Raw genomic sequence first — 12,293 nt, forward strand, 5'->3', positions numbered from 1 at the left:
GCCAGGTTTATAAATAAACTTATTTACAATATTTCCATAAGTTGGTCCCCCATCAAAGAGGAGGTTAAACCTCCACACATTTTGATCTGTTACAGAAACTTTCAATCACATCTTTTCCCAAAAGTCATCATGTAGGGCAACTTTGGTAACAAAAGAACTATTATGAGCTTTGCTACAGAAGTGTTTAATGGACATAATATTGAATTTGGGGAGGCGAAAACACCACTCCACACATTTCACTACCTTTCACTGCAAAGATACATATGGGAGAGCATGTACTCTCCTAAAAGTCAATTTCAAAGAGATAAAATGCTAAATGAAAGGATGGATTAAGACAAATTAGTGAAATCTAGCTGTCAAAATGAGCAAGCAGTTTGGGGGTTGTACAGCAAAATCAAATTTTTTAAGATAATAATTGAGTAAAGGAAAAACAGGCTTGACCAGATTTACATTCTTTGATTAGGAATTCAATTCCCAATACGTTGAGGGGATCATTTGCTACTGCTTTGACAAGAAATACATTAATTCTAGATCTACTGGACAGCCATTACAATATTGTTACAAATACAATCAAACATGCATTTTATAAAGAGAATATAAAAATATGTACAGTAGCTAATTTTCAATGTTTTAGGTTGCCGAAGGACACCAATTAAAATGTGTGCAAAAAATTCATTTGTCAAAAAAAAATCAGAAGCCTTCCTTGGCAATAGTGCATCAAAAATCCATCTGAAATATCAAGATATGTTTGCTTCTCTCTCAACACCTACCCCCAAACAGATGGAGAACAAAACCATGAGAAAGTGTTTGCCAAGTACTGAGTGGTTTTATGGCATGTCTTAGGCTAAAGCAGGATGCCAGTTAGACTAGTGACTAAATATATGCATATATTTTTAAAGCAGGAAGGGTTAGGGGCAAAAGTAGCTGGGAAGTGCTAACAAATCCAAGAGCAATATCATCATCTTACAACTCACTCAAAAACATTCACCATATCCAATTTCTGTTTACACCTAACACTTGATTCTGACAAAAAAAAAAAATTTTGATTCCTTTGTCTGATCCAAACACCAGGAGGGGAAAAGACTACCTTAATGTTTGCCTACTTCTCACCAGCTTTTTTCTTCACTTCTGCACATTTTTCGTTGGCAGACATTCTTTGGGGAAGGTATCTGGGTTCAGAACAACTGCTAACTCTTCAAAAGGACCCCAAAGCTAAGAATCAAGTTTCTCAGATACTCACTACAGAGGGACCACTAGTACTTCAATCAAAAAACCCCTTTAGCATTAGAAAAGAGACTAGATGGATAAAGGTGAATTTAAAAGGCTTATAATTTTTTTTTTTGAAGTCATCAGTCTTAAAACATCAAGTCATCAACTGAGGCATTTTAAAGTCACCTTGCCACAAATTTAAAACCAGAGCCTAGGCCAAGAATCAGGTTATTTTATGCCTACCTCTTTTCTCACACATACGCAAACACACAGAGGGGAAAAAAAAATCATAGGCTAACAAGTTATTAAAATTCCTAGCTAGAGCCATTCCAGTAGCAATTCCAGTGTGGAGAAATTCCCAGCACTAGAAGGGGATCTAATATCTAAGCCATTATTCACAATCACCTACCCAAATATGGATATTTCTCCATATATTATGGAGAAACCAACAGTGATACTTAATTGCTCAAGGGTTCAGTCACCTAACAGGAATAACTGAAACATAGAGGTTCTCCAAACCTGAGGTTGATCACTAACTTTCTGACACACGGACATATCCAAAGCCAAGAACCAATCTGAATTTTGCCACACTTCACTGCTTCTAAACATCCTCTGGCAGAAACATTAGCAAAAGCTGCAAAATGCTTCAGGGATCAGTCTCTTCATACATTAGCTAGCTGCAAAGTAGCAGACTCATTCTCAGATTTCCCTAGCAGTATCCCACCATGCCCCAGACAAACCCAATAAACATACAGGAACTCAAAACCTACAAACTTACTAATTGGATAATTTAACACCCAGAAAAATACAGCCTCCTACAAAGTGTGGCCCACTTAATGCAACATGGGTTTAAAGTGACTTTTTTTTTTTTTTTTTAGTATGAGCTGATGCCATCACAAAGGTTGGTGTCAGCACTTCGTAATAGTTTTGGTTACAGGGTTTATAATTAGACACAAAATTCACTCCAGGCTGGAGTTCTACTTACAAGCTGTGAACTAGCATACACACAGAGGGCACAGTTCTATTTGGAAATAAAGTAGAAAGGTAGAACACATGGGGGAAGGAGAACTGGGGGAGGGGGAAGAAAGAGAAGAAACCCAAATGAGATGCTGTATGAATAGCATGAATAAATTAGCTTAGTTGCATGGTGAAAGGTAGTTTAAATGTGAAGAGATTGATTTAGAAAAGTGGTCTACTGCTTCTATCACACACAGCAAAGATTGAGTTACATTGCCATAATAAATCGTGAATCATGTCTTTTCCATAGATGGTGTCAGTAAGTTACATAAAGCAGGTTATCAGCAGCATGTTTTAAAGGAATCCCAGGTAAATGATTTAGAGATTAGATGTTTCTTCTTCAGGCTATTCTGCCTGAACTGATCATTGTTAGCAGTAAAAAGGCCAACTAGATATATTTTTATCATATGAAAAAAAAGATCAGTATGTCTATCTCTAGTAAATATCTTAGGACTCAGAGATTAGTTCTTACTACTGAGAGGGTGGAAGGGGAAAAAACCCAAAGGTCAGGGTACTCGAATAGGTTGGTCTGCTAGCACAAAACTTCCCCTCCTCCCCCAATCCCCACAGCTCTCAGCTGCCCTGTCCCCATTTAAATTTCAGCTTTACAAAGCATTTAAACACCACTTTAAGTTAATGGTCTTTTATTGGAAAAAAAAAAAAAAAGACTAGCATTTACAACTTGGAATGGACATAAATCGTAATATCTTGAACAGCGATGTTGATAGTTGTGCTGAAGTCCACAGCCTACTCTGCCGGCTCCAAGTCATGGTACAGAAGGTTTTAAAAATAGAGAGTCCAAAGATGCTCCCTTGGTGAAGGTTTCTTTTCAAAAATTTTGTGTGAATGGTAACAGTCTGACATCCGTTTCACTATAGTGCAATGCAGACAATGCTAAACCAATAGAAACACAGACATGCCATCCAGAGTTTCAGATCATCATTAGGGTTTGGAGCACACTTAAGTACAGAAGAACCACCATTAGGGCTACATCTTGAAATTCTGCATCCTTCAACCATTTTGCTGCATACCATCCTGAGGTAAACCAATTTTACTTTATTTACTTTTTTTTTTTTTAAAGTAAACCAGCTATGACAATTTATACTAACAAATTGAACTAGATAAACCCACGTGGGTACATTTTTTAATTTTGTTTTTTTGTTTTTCTTTTTTTTTTTTTTTAATACAAATGTCTGACTGTGCTCAATTGTCAAGCTGCATGCATGAAAAACTGGCCAGCCCAAACAGTGTAATAATCATTAGCAAATGGAACTTTAAGGAGTCCACTAAGTGCTTCCTTATCATTTAAGGTAGTAGTACAAGTACTTATATTGTAAAACTGATGTGTAACTTGATCTTTTGGGGACAGGACCACCAACCAATACATGCAGATTTTTTTTTTTTTTTTTTTTTGTGGACAGAAGGTACTTTTGACATTCAGTTTTGCTATACAGAAACAGAATGAATAAATGAACTTTTTTTTTTTTTTTTTGCAAGAGGTAAGTAAAAGATTCAATTTGATTCATCTAGAGGGGGGAAAAAAGGTGAGAGGAGATCTTCATTTTGCAGTCATCATCTGTACGAATTCTGAAAAGAAAAATAACCACAGCTTTCGGTTATCTTCAAAGCAACTTTAACTTAGTAAAGCATCTAAATTGTACTGTACATAAAAGAAAACCTAATACCTAAGAAGTCGAGTACCTCGTCTATTTTGCTAATGAGGGAAAAAAAAACAACACTGGAAGGTCTGGTAGTGGGCATTTTACCTTCATAGTTGACTTGTCCATCTCCATCAATATCTGCTTCTCTGATCATTTCATCTACTTCTTCATCTGTTAGTTTTTCTCCTAAGTTTGTCATTACATGACGTAGTTCTGCTGCACTGATGTAACCATTGCCATCCTGTGAACAGTCAATGATTATGTAGGTCTTTAGAAAGGTTAAGTCCTTCACCACTGTTCTACACTCAATCTGTACTCAAATGAATAATTTTCCACTTTCTAGGTCTACACTCTATTATAGTTTGTAGATGATTAATAATCTTCAGATAATCTTGTTTAAAACTGCTATTTGTAATATGGATTCAGCAATACCTTGTCAAAGACTCGGAATGCCTCACGAATTTCTTCTTCACTGTCTGTATCTTTCATTTTTCTAGCCATCATGGTCAAAAATTCAGGAAAGTCAATAGTGCCATTACCTCAAAAAAACAAACAAACAAACAAAAAAAAAAAACACCAAAAAACAGAAAGTAGGTTACTCAAATTTTGATTTAAAATTGTTTTTGATAAGAGATACTCAATAACTCAATAATTTCTTTTAAGTAGATCTTTTTAAGCATATGCTAGATAGATGACAGACCCACTGACCACTTAAATTTCAGGACAGTATCTTTTAATTCAAAGAAGTCCATAAAGTCCCAAATTGACTCCAAAATTCCACTGTATTGCTCATGCAACAAAACAAGAAAGAACAAATGAATAGGAGAAATCACAATATCATATGAGCCGAGTCTTCATGTTCCCTAGAGCCTGGCTCTTGAGCTCATTTCCCACAGGGAACAGATGTTTCTTCTTCCATGTTTGTATCCACTCAACTCAGTAGGAATTTATAGAGATCTAAGTGATGCTACTGATAAACTAGGGCTCACAGATTAAAAAGCACTTCAAAATCAGGCATTTTGATGCCATCTACCTCACCACAATATTTAATGTGACATGCATTAAATTTGGAAGGACAAGGACTGAGATAAGTAATTTTGTTCTTTTCCCTATGGTCCATAAAATCTTATTAGTACACTATACTATCTCACCCTCCTTTATAAACAATATCGAGATAATGATAATGGAATCATAGACTAGAGCTGAAAGGAGCTTTTTAATACAGAATGATAGTTGACATTTGCATAATGCTTGAAAAGCACTTTGTATGTGTTATCTCATTTGATCCTCTGAAGAATCCTGAAGTAAATGCTATTATTGCATTCATTTAGCAGATGAGGAAACTGACTCAGAGAGGTTAAGTGTCTGAAAGCAATATCTGAATACTTAGCAGACCAGGATTCAAACCCAAGTAGTCTGACTTTTAGTCCAGGATACTTCCCACTGTACTCCACTATCAATCAATAGCTATCACATTACCTTTTTATATAATAACATTCCTTCTAAGAATGTTTGGGAATTTCACATATCTTGGACTATGATTTAAGACAATTTCTTGTTCTGTCAAAAAATTTTTTATTGCTACAACCATCTTCTTTTCAGTTTTATCATTAATAAAATATTTTTTGGAACAGATTTGTTCCAGATAAAGCCAAGCTATCAAGTTAACTGAAAGGAAAAAAATTATAAGAGACTAATAGTATTACACTCTGTTAGCATTTTTTAGGTGTGGTTATTCTTTCTGATAAAGTTAAAACTAAAACACACTCTCTATAACTATCACTTTGTGGGGTTCAAAGGATAAAATTCACAATATTATTTTATATATTCAATATGAAAAAAATCCCAATATATTTATTGAATTATTTTGGAGTGACTGACTCATAATGTCTTTAAATTCTTGATTGTGCATAATCACTCCTTATCACATCAGTTGCAATTACTATAGTCTGTATCTTTAAGGGTAAAATTTTTCTCACCTCAAGAAATGAACTTCCAATCTTTTTTCTTTTTTTTAAATAGTTTTAGGGTGGAAAGTAGAGAATCAACCTAATTAGTCTAAATATTAAGCATCTCAGCAGACAACTAACACAATTTAAAGCTATTTATTAGACTTGCATTCCAAAATAATCGTAGAACAAATATCGACTCTAACAGAATCTATATATAGAGAGAAGTAATGAGAAACTGAGGTATAAACCTTGATCAGGCACTTATTTTCCATTGGAAAAATCATTTCATTTCTCTGAATCTCAATTACTCTGCCAAATACAGCGCCACCTTTCCCCTTACAGTTACACTATGAATAACAAGCGATAATATACACAAAGAACACAACAGAAAACAAAGTACTAGACAAACATATTGCTTATACACACTCTTCTGACACTCAACTCTCTGTTCATTTCTTATCTGGTAAAGCAGCTTTCCAGGACTGATTCTCCTTGCTCTGCCCCATCCCCATTTCAAACTGTTACCTAACGTCTCAGTGCTTAGTTAGTTTATACCACAGCTGAGGTAAGATATTGATATGTGACCCAAGAAAAAGGTAGCTTGAGTAGACAAAGGCTCGTTTTAACACAAACACCCTTTTCCCTTTTGTACTGACCTAAAGACATAGGAACAATATCCTTCAGTAAAAAGCCCTCAAATGTTGACTGATAAAAATGTTCTGTGTGATATAAAAATTTTTAGTAAAAGGTCATGGCAACAATAAAAAAAAACTTAAGTGATCCAGGGACTAGTGAGAGTTCAGGCTAATTAATAAGAAAAATGTAACTTTCAGATATATAAACAATACTAACAAATAACCAAACTTCAATTCTAGTTCTGACTTGTGTTTTCACCTGTATACACTACAATTTATTTATCCAGGGCTACTGAGAAGTTATGGGACTTACCCAGGACAACATAGCCCATAGTATCAGAGGCAGGACAGAAAATCCTCCAGTTTAGTCCTCTATTTACTACTCCTTGAAAACTGCTTTAATCGGCAAAGAACTACATTTTACTTTCACTTCTTGGTGCAGTTTCCATATGACTATCCCCATGAAAGATTATGAAGATATAAGCAACTATATAAAAGCCTTTTTATGTATTTACTCACGGTCCTGAAAGATAGACTTAAAACATGTTCTAACTAGAGAAAATTACACAACCCTGGAGCTCATTCAGATTTCCAAAGCTCTTACCATCAGCATCCACCTCATTGATCATATCCTGTAATTCTGCTTCTGTTGGATTTTGACCCAGTGACCTCATGACAGTTCCAAGTTCTTTTGTCGTGATGGTGCCATCACCATCTTTGTCAAATAGGGAGAAGGCTTCCTTGAATTCTGAAAACAAAATCCATACCACCTCAGTCTATCAATCATACTAAGGAACACTCAAGTGCCTGATGCTTAATCGCAAATTTCCAGGATTATTGAAATACTTTAGTAATTTTTTTTTACCATACTATCTTTTCATAGCAGACTAAAATTAATACATATTAATTTGTGGTATTATTTCCTTTCTAGTAACAGATTTGAGAGTTATGATATGTACATGTGTGTATATATATACATACACACACATATACATGAATTCAGTGAAGTTTAATAGTTATTTCTATCTAGGTATGCTCACAGACTACTGGACAACAGAACTAGATAATCTCTCTCAACTCCCTAACTAGCTATAAAGTCTGATTTTAAAAAAAAAAAAAGTTTTTCTTTATTATAATTTCTTAGGTAAAGACCATAAATGAGTAACAGGGGATTATTTACATGGATCTGCAAAAAATAATCTTAGAAACATTTTGAAATGAGACTATGTTAAATAAGGAGACATGATCTTTGCATACATGATCAACAAAATATAACCAAAGTTAAAAACTAAACCAATTTTTCCCTTCACTAGTCTGCTTTCTAACTTTATTTCTCAATCATTACAGCTTTAGAGAAAGTCAACATGTTCATTTACATGTTCATCATCATAGGTTACTTCATGATAGATCAAAGACTTTCCCAATTACTAAAAATGGAGAAATCTAAACTAAAATTTAAAAGATAGATTATAGTATGTATACTTGTCATTTTAAAATTCTTTAAAGGGGAACAGTTGAGTCCTACCCTTGGTTCATTAGTTTAAAAAAAAAAAACAAATGATCAATCAAAAGGAGCCAGTGTACCAATTAATCAATTTGGCTTGTCCTTAAGCAGCTCAGAAGATCTTGGTGAAGCAGGAAATTCAAAGTTAAATGGTATCCAACTATCTTCATACATTATTTTCCTTTTACTTAGTAGGTATTTATTGTTTGTTACATTTGATGTTATTCCTTTCTTTCAATATTGATCCACCCCCAGAAAGACTGGTTTTAGTTTTTCATTCAATAATTACTAGCTCTGATACCATCAGTGACACTCACCAGCAATTTGCTCCTCAGTCAGCTGATCAGCCTATATGAAGAAAAGAAGAATGTTAGAATCTAAAGATGGAACAGTTTGGAATTAAGTGATAAGCATTCCTGTTTCATTAAAAGTATCCAAAGCTCCTAAATTCAATCTTGTTTGCAATTAGCATAGTACCTAGTACACAGTAGGTTTCTAATAAATGTCTGCTGATAAGACTTTTTTCTTTCCTGCAGGGCCAGTGACCAAAAAAGTCCTTAAAATGAAAAATCTGTAAAATCCTAAAAGTCATCTACCAGACCAGAAATACAAGCAACAAGGAATATCCTGTATCCAGTTTTAAAATGTATTGCCACAAGAAAGTAACAACAGCAACATGGTTATAATGTGGTTAAGGTTCTTTCTGAATTGATGACTTATCTTATATACTATGAGAACTTTAAATAACCAGAAGAGGTCAGCGCTTGACTTGATATATTATATGAAGAATGGTACCTCTGGTGGCAGAATGCTTTTTAGCATCAAATTAAAGGTATCCAAAGAAAACTGAGACAGAAGAGTGCCATCTACCGAATCTTTAATATAGCTTTCCAAAGTAATCACTTTTTCTCATCCAAGAAGTGACCCAGCCCAACTGCAGCTGGAGAGCTAACAGGATCATATCCAGGTCTAGGTTTTTATAGTATCTTGAGTATTGCTGCTGGCACTCTAAATACAGGTTATGTAATTATACTGTATTGGATATAAAAGCATGTTAATCCATTTATAGGAGATGCATTTAAATGGGGAGAAGGAGGGAAGAGAAACCGAATGTACAGCAATGGCTTTGTCCTCCACCCTCAAAGCATCTTTTAAATGTAATAAATGCTTTCTGGTTATTTTAATTAGGTAGTTATTTGTTAAAAGCCTACCACTTTATAATGCTCCCAGCCAAATTACCATGTGACTCAGTGACAAAGAGAATGTTTTTAACTTAGTTGCTATAGAACACAGTAACATTAAGATTATAGAAACCTACACAATAATTATTCACCTGCCTTTCTCTGGAGAAAAGAAACTATTCAGTTTGCCCCATTAACACACACCTCACCCTTTTTAAGGATATCAAAAATTTTTCTCATATAAAGAAACACAGCTATAAATGGCATGAATTTTAATTTTCATTGACCGTAAAGCAAACAATTAGAGAGTAATGTCTATTCTCATGTATCTTACTTTTAATTGAAGAAAACTTATGGATAAGCTTGCAAAATAATTCCTAATAAATAGCCTTTTCCTTGATACGTCATGCATGAAGGAAAGAAACATTTCTCTTTCAGGGCCTTTCACAATAGTAATCACATTTGAACCTGAAGTTTTCTGATTGGTAAACAGCCTGAAAGTGTACACTTTTTCAATCCCAGTAGCAATCAATTAGTTGTTTTGGTTTGTTTGTTTGTTTGTTTTTTTTTTTTTGATCAAGTGAAGTAGTCCTGATGATTTATGTAACACTACCAGAAGTCTTTTTTGTACAACAGAAAAGACCACACCTCATCCTATAGCCAGGAAGAAATGAACAGCCAGCTCCATTTCACCAAATAAATAAAATGGAAAATTAACCTATTGGAGCTATTGAAGAGTACATGCCCATTATAAAGCATCCAGCAGTTAGTTTTTCCTAAGCAACTGCCTCCTGACACCACCCCATTGCCCTGACTACCAGGTCAAAGGTAGTAACACTGGAGCAATAACCCCACCCAGCCAAGCCATAAAATCCTGTCCCAGTGATGTCAGTTATCCCCTAGGGGAGAGGAAGGGGTTAATGGAGGAAGGGGGCTGTGAAAAACACACACCCAGCACGGTCCATAATCACATTTGGCAATCTGCAGGCCGGCAGGAACTGCAAAGAGAGAGCGGAAACTCTGGAGGGCATCTCCCCCCACAGACCGGGAAGTAACAGCGCAGGGTAGGGAAATGCAGTGAAAAAGGAGCGCAACCATGACAAAGTGAAAAGATAATCGCATATTAGGAAAAGTTGAAACGAGGGGAAATTGTGGAAGATTTGGAAAATTCTAGAAATACATAGAAAGCTACTAATAATTATGTGCCTTGTCCCTCGATTATAGTAACAAGGACTTGAGAGCTTCCCTTTTCCAACTACTGCAGTCACTGTGTTCACCATTGTCCAATAACCCCCACCCTGCTTTTTTTCCTCCTCCTCCCACCCCCTTCTGGTTTTACAAGCCGGCGAACCCGCGGCTGCCTCTTCCAATACCCTCCATCCCACTCCACAGCCGCCTCCTCTTAAAGCAGAAACTTTGCAGTCTCTAATGGAAACCAAGCTGCTCGCCAGCTCCCCTCAACCTCCTCCCCCCACCTCCCGCCTTCCCCGCCCCAATTAGCGCGCAAGCGAGAACGCTTCTCTAGGGAAGGAGGAGACCTCATGATGTAACGAAGCCCACAAATGGTTTTACAGCTGCGTTTTTGGGGTAGGAGGAAAGGGACACATTGCAATAACTGCAGAGCCCCCACCCCCCTAAGCGCAGTGCAGCTCGGCAGCTTCCTTCCTATCTAAATCTCTTCCCCCTAAATTTCCTACATCGCCGCCCCCCCAATTCCTCGCTTTCCTGCCCCCACTCCACCCATTCCAGCCTCCTAACTTCCCTCCCCCCAACTCCGTCCAGGGCGCACAAGAATGATAGAGAAGTGGGAGCCTCTGGTCCAATCTCAGAGGGGTGTACTTGGTGGTAATCAAGGAGCAACTAACAGGGAACAGATACTGCGTCTCAGTGAGGATAGTGACAACGGTGGAGGCACAAAAACCCCGAAGCCCGAGGTCCGGGCCAAGCGTAATGCGCCAAAGGCTCATTCATTCTCTCTAGAACAGCCTGGGAGGAGAACGCGTACATCATTTCCATCATCCAACCTCGTTGCCATTTCCCCAAAGCTAAGCTGCAACCCGCCCTAACGCCCCCCCTCCCCAGCACGCAGACACACAAGGCAATCATCTCCCCCTCCCCCAACTGCTGCCCTCCGACAGCCTCCCCCGAGGTGAGAGGCGCGCTGCAGGCAAGGCACTGCAGGCAGTTGGGGGAAGCGTGCGTTGGTTGTTGTGAGGGGCTAGGCGGAGAGGGAGCAAGGGAAGGAAGAGGAGGGGGTGGCTGAGCTACAAGAGAGCGCAGATGCTGCAGCAGATCCAGCGCCCATGCAGTTCCACAGCCCACGGCGAACTTCAGCGGGGGGTGGGGAGAGGTTGGGGGGGAGGTAAAAATTAGAGTCTATTTCGCAAGGAAAATACACACAAACACACACACACACAGAGCAATTCCAAAATGCATCCCTCCTATTCGTATCTTAGAGAACCAGGGAAAAAAATAAAAGGCAAAGCCTTTTCCCTACAAAAAGGGGGGGGGGGGGAGAAGCTAATAACAAAATAGGAAATAAACCAAGAACTTAGAAAAAAGGGGAAAATGAGCGCAAGCAGCTGCTACGACAGCAGGAGCCACCCCTACCTACCATTGTGCGCGAGAGGGGAGAGAGGAAGGAAGGAACGAATGAGACCGCTGATGCCGCTTTGGTGGGGAGCTTGCTGCACTAGCGCTGTAACCACCGTCCCTGCTGTAGCTCCGGCCTCCGAGGTTGCTAACAAGGTTGTTGTGGCTGCTCTTGCTACCGCTGCTGCTGTTGCTGCAGCTGCTGTTGCTGAAGCTGCTGTTGCTGCTACTACAGCCGCCACCACCGCCCGAGTAACGGAGCCGCCTCCTGCAAACCACTTCCCACTGCAAGTGCTGGAGGTGTGATACTGCGCCGCAATCCTCTATATATATAATGCGATGTATCCCTCCGCCGGAGCCTAGGGATCACAGGCAGCGAGAGAGAGGCAGAGTGGCTGCGGCGCGGTGCGTAGCCTCGCCCCTAATACGTTCCCCCTACCCGCCCCCCCTCCCTTTCCTTCTCCACCCTCCAGAAGCCAGGCCCTCCTCCTCCTCCTCCTCCTCCCCTGCTCTGTCAACTCGGTTGGGCAACCAGAGGTAGG

General features: G+C 38.4%; 1 protein-coding gene across 2 annotated transcripts; it reads right to left on the reverse strand.

Annotated features, from left to right (window-relative positions):
- Positions 1 to 2,068: 2,068 nt before the first annotated feature.
- CALM1 (calmodulin 1) lies at positions 2,069 to 12,055 on the reverse strand. 2 transcript variants are annotated; one of them, XM_031952359.1, is made up of 6 exons: positions 10,111 to 10,296; positions 8,296 to 8,326; positions 7,079 to 7,222; positions 4,320 to 4,426; positions 3,993 to 4,128; positions 2,069 to 3,813 (listed from the first exon to the last, which is right to left on the reverse strand). In XM_031952359.1, exons 1-6 carry the CDS (start codon positions 10,279 to 10,281, stop codon positions 3,785 to 3,787), a joined length of 618 nt encoding a protein of 205 aa, XP_031808219.1. In that variant the 5' UTR covers positions 10,282 to 10,296; the 3' UTR covers positions 2,069 to 3,784. The 2 variants fall into 2 exon arrangements, with proteins under 2 accessions (XP_031808219.1, XP_003756209.1); XM_003756161.4 differs by lacking the exon at positions 10,111 to 10,296 and adding an exon at positions 11,774 to 12,055 and having other exon boundaries at positions 3,291 to 3,813.
- Between the last annotated feature and the right edge of the window lie 238 nt (positions 12,056 to 12,293).

Source organism: Sarcophilus harrisii, chromosome 2, assembly GCF_902635505.1.
Source record: "Sarcophilus harrisii chromosome 2, mSarHar1.11, whole genome shotgun sequence".
Lineage (NCBI taxonomy): Eukaryota > Metazoa > Chordata > Mammalia > Dasyuromorphia > Dasyuridae > Sarcophilus > Sarcophilus harrisii.

What these genes read in the sequence shown, in the direction of transcription:
- CALM1 (XM_031952359.1), bottom strand. Translation starts at nt 10,281, where the DNA reads ATGCGATTATCTTTTCACTTTGTCATGGTTGCGCTCCTTTTTCACTGC. An exon ending in GACTGAGGAGCAAATTGCTG is followed by an intron (nt 7,223 to 8,295) that starts GTGAGTGTCACT and finishes TTTTGTTTTCAG; the next exon opens with AATTCAAGGAAGCCTTCTCC. An exon ending in CAATGAGGTGGATGCTGATG is followed by an intron (nt 4,427 to 7,078) that starts GTAAGAGCTTTG and finishes TGTTTTTTTGAG; the next exon opens with GTAATGGCACTATTGACTTT.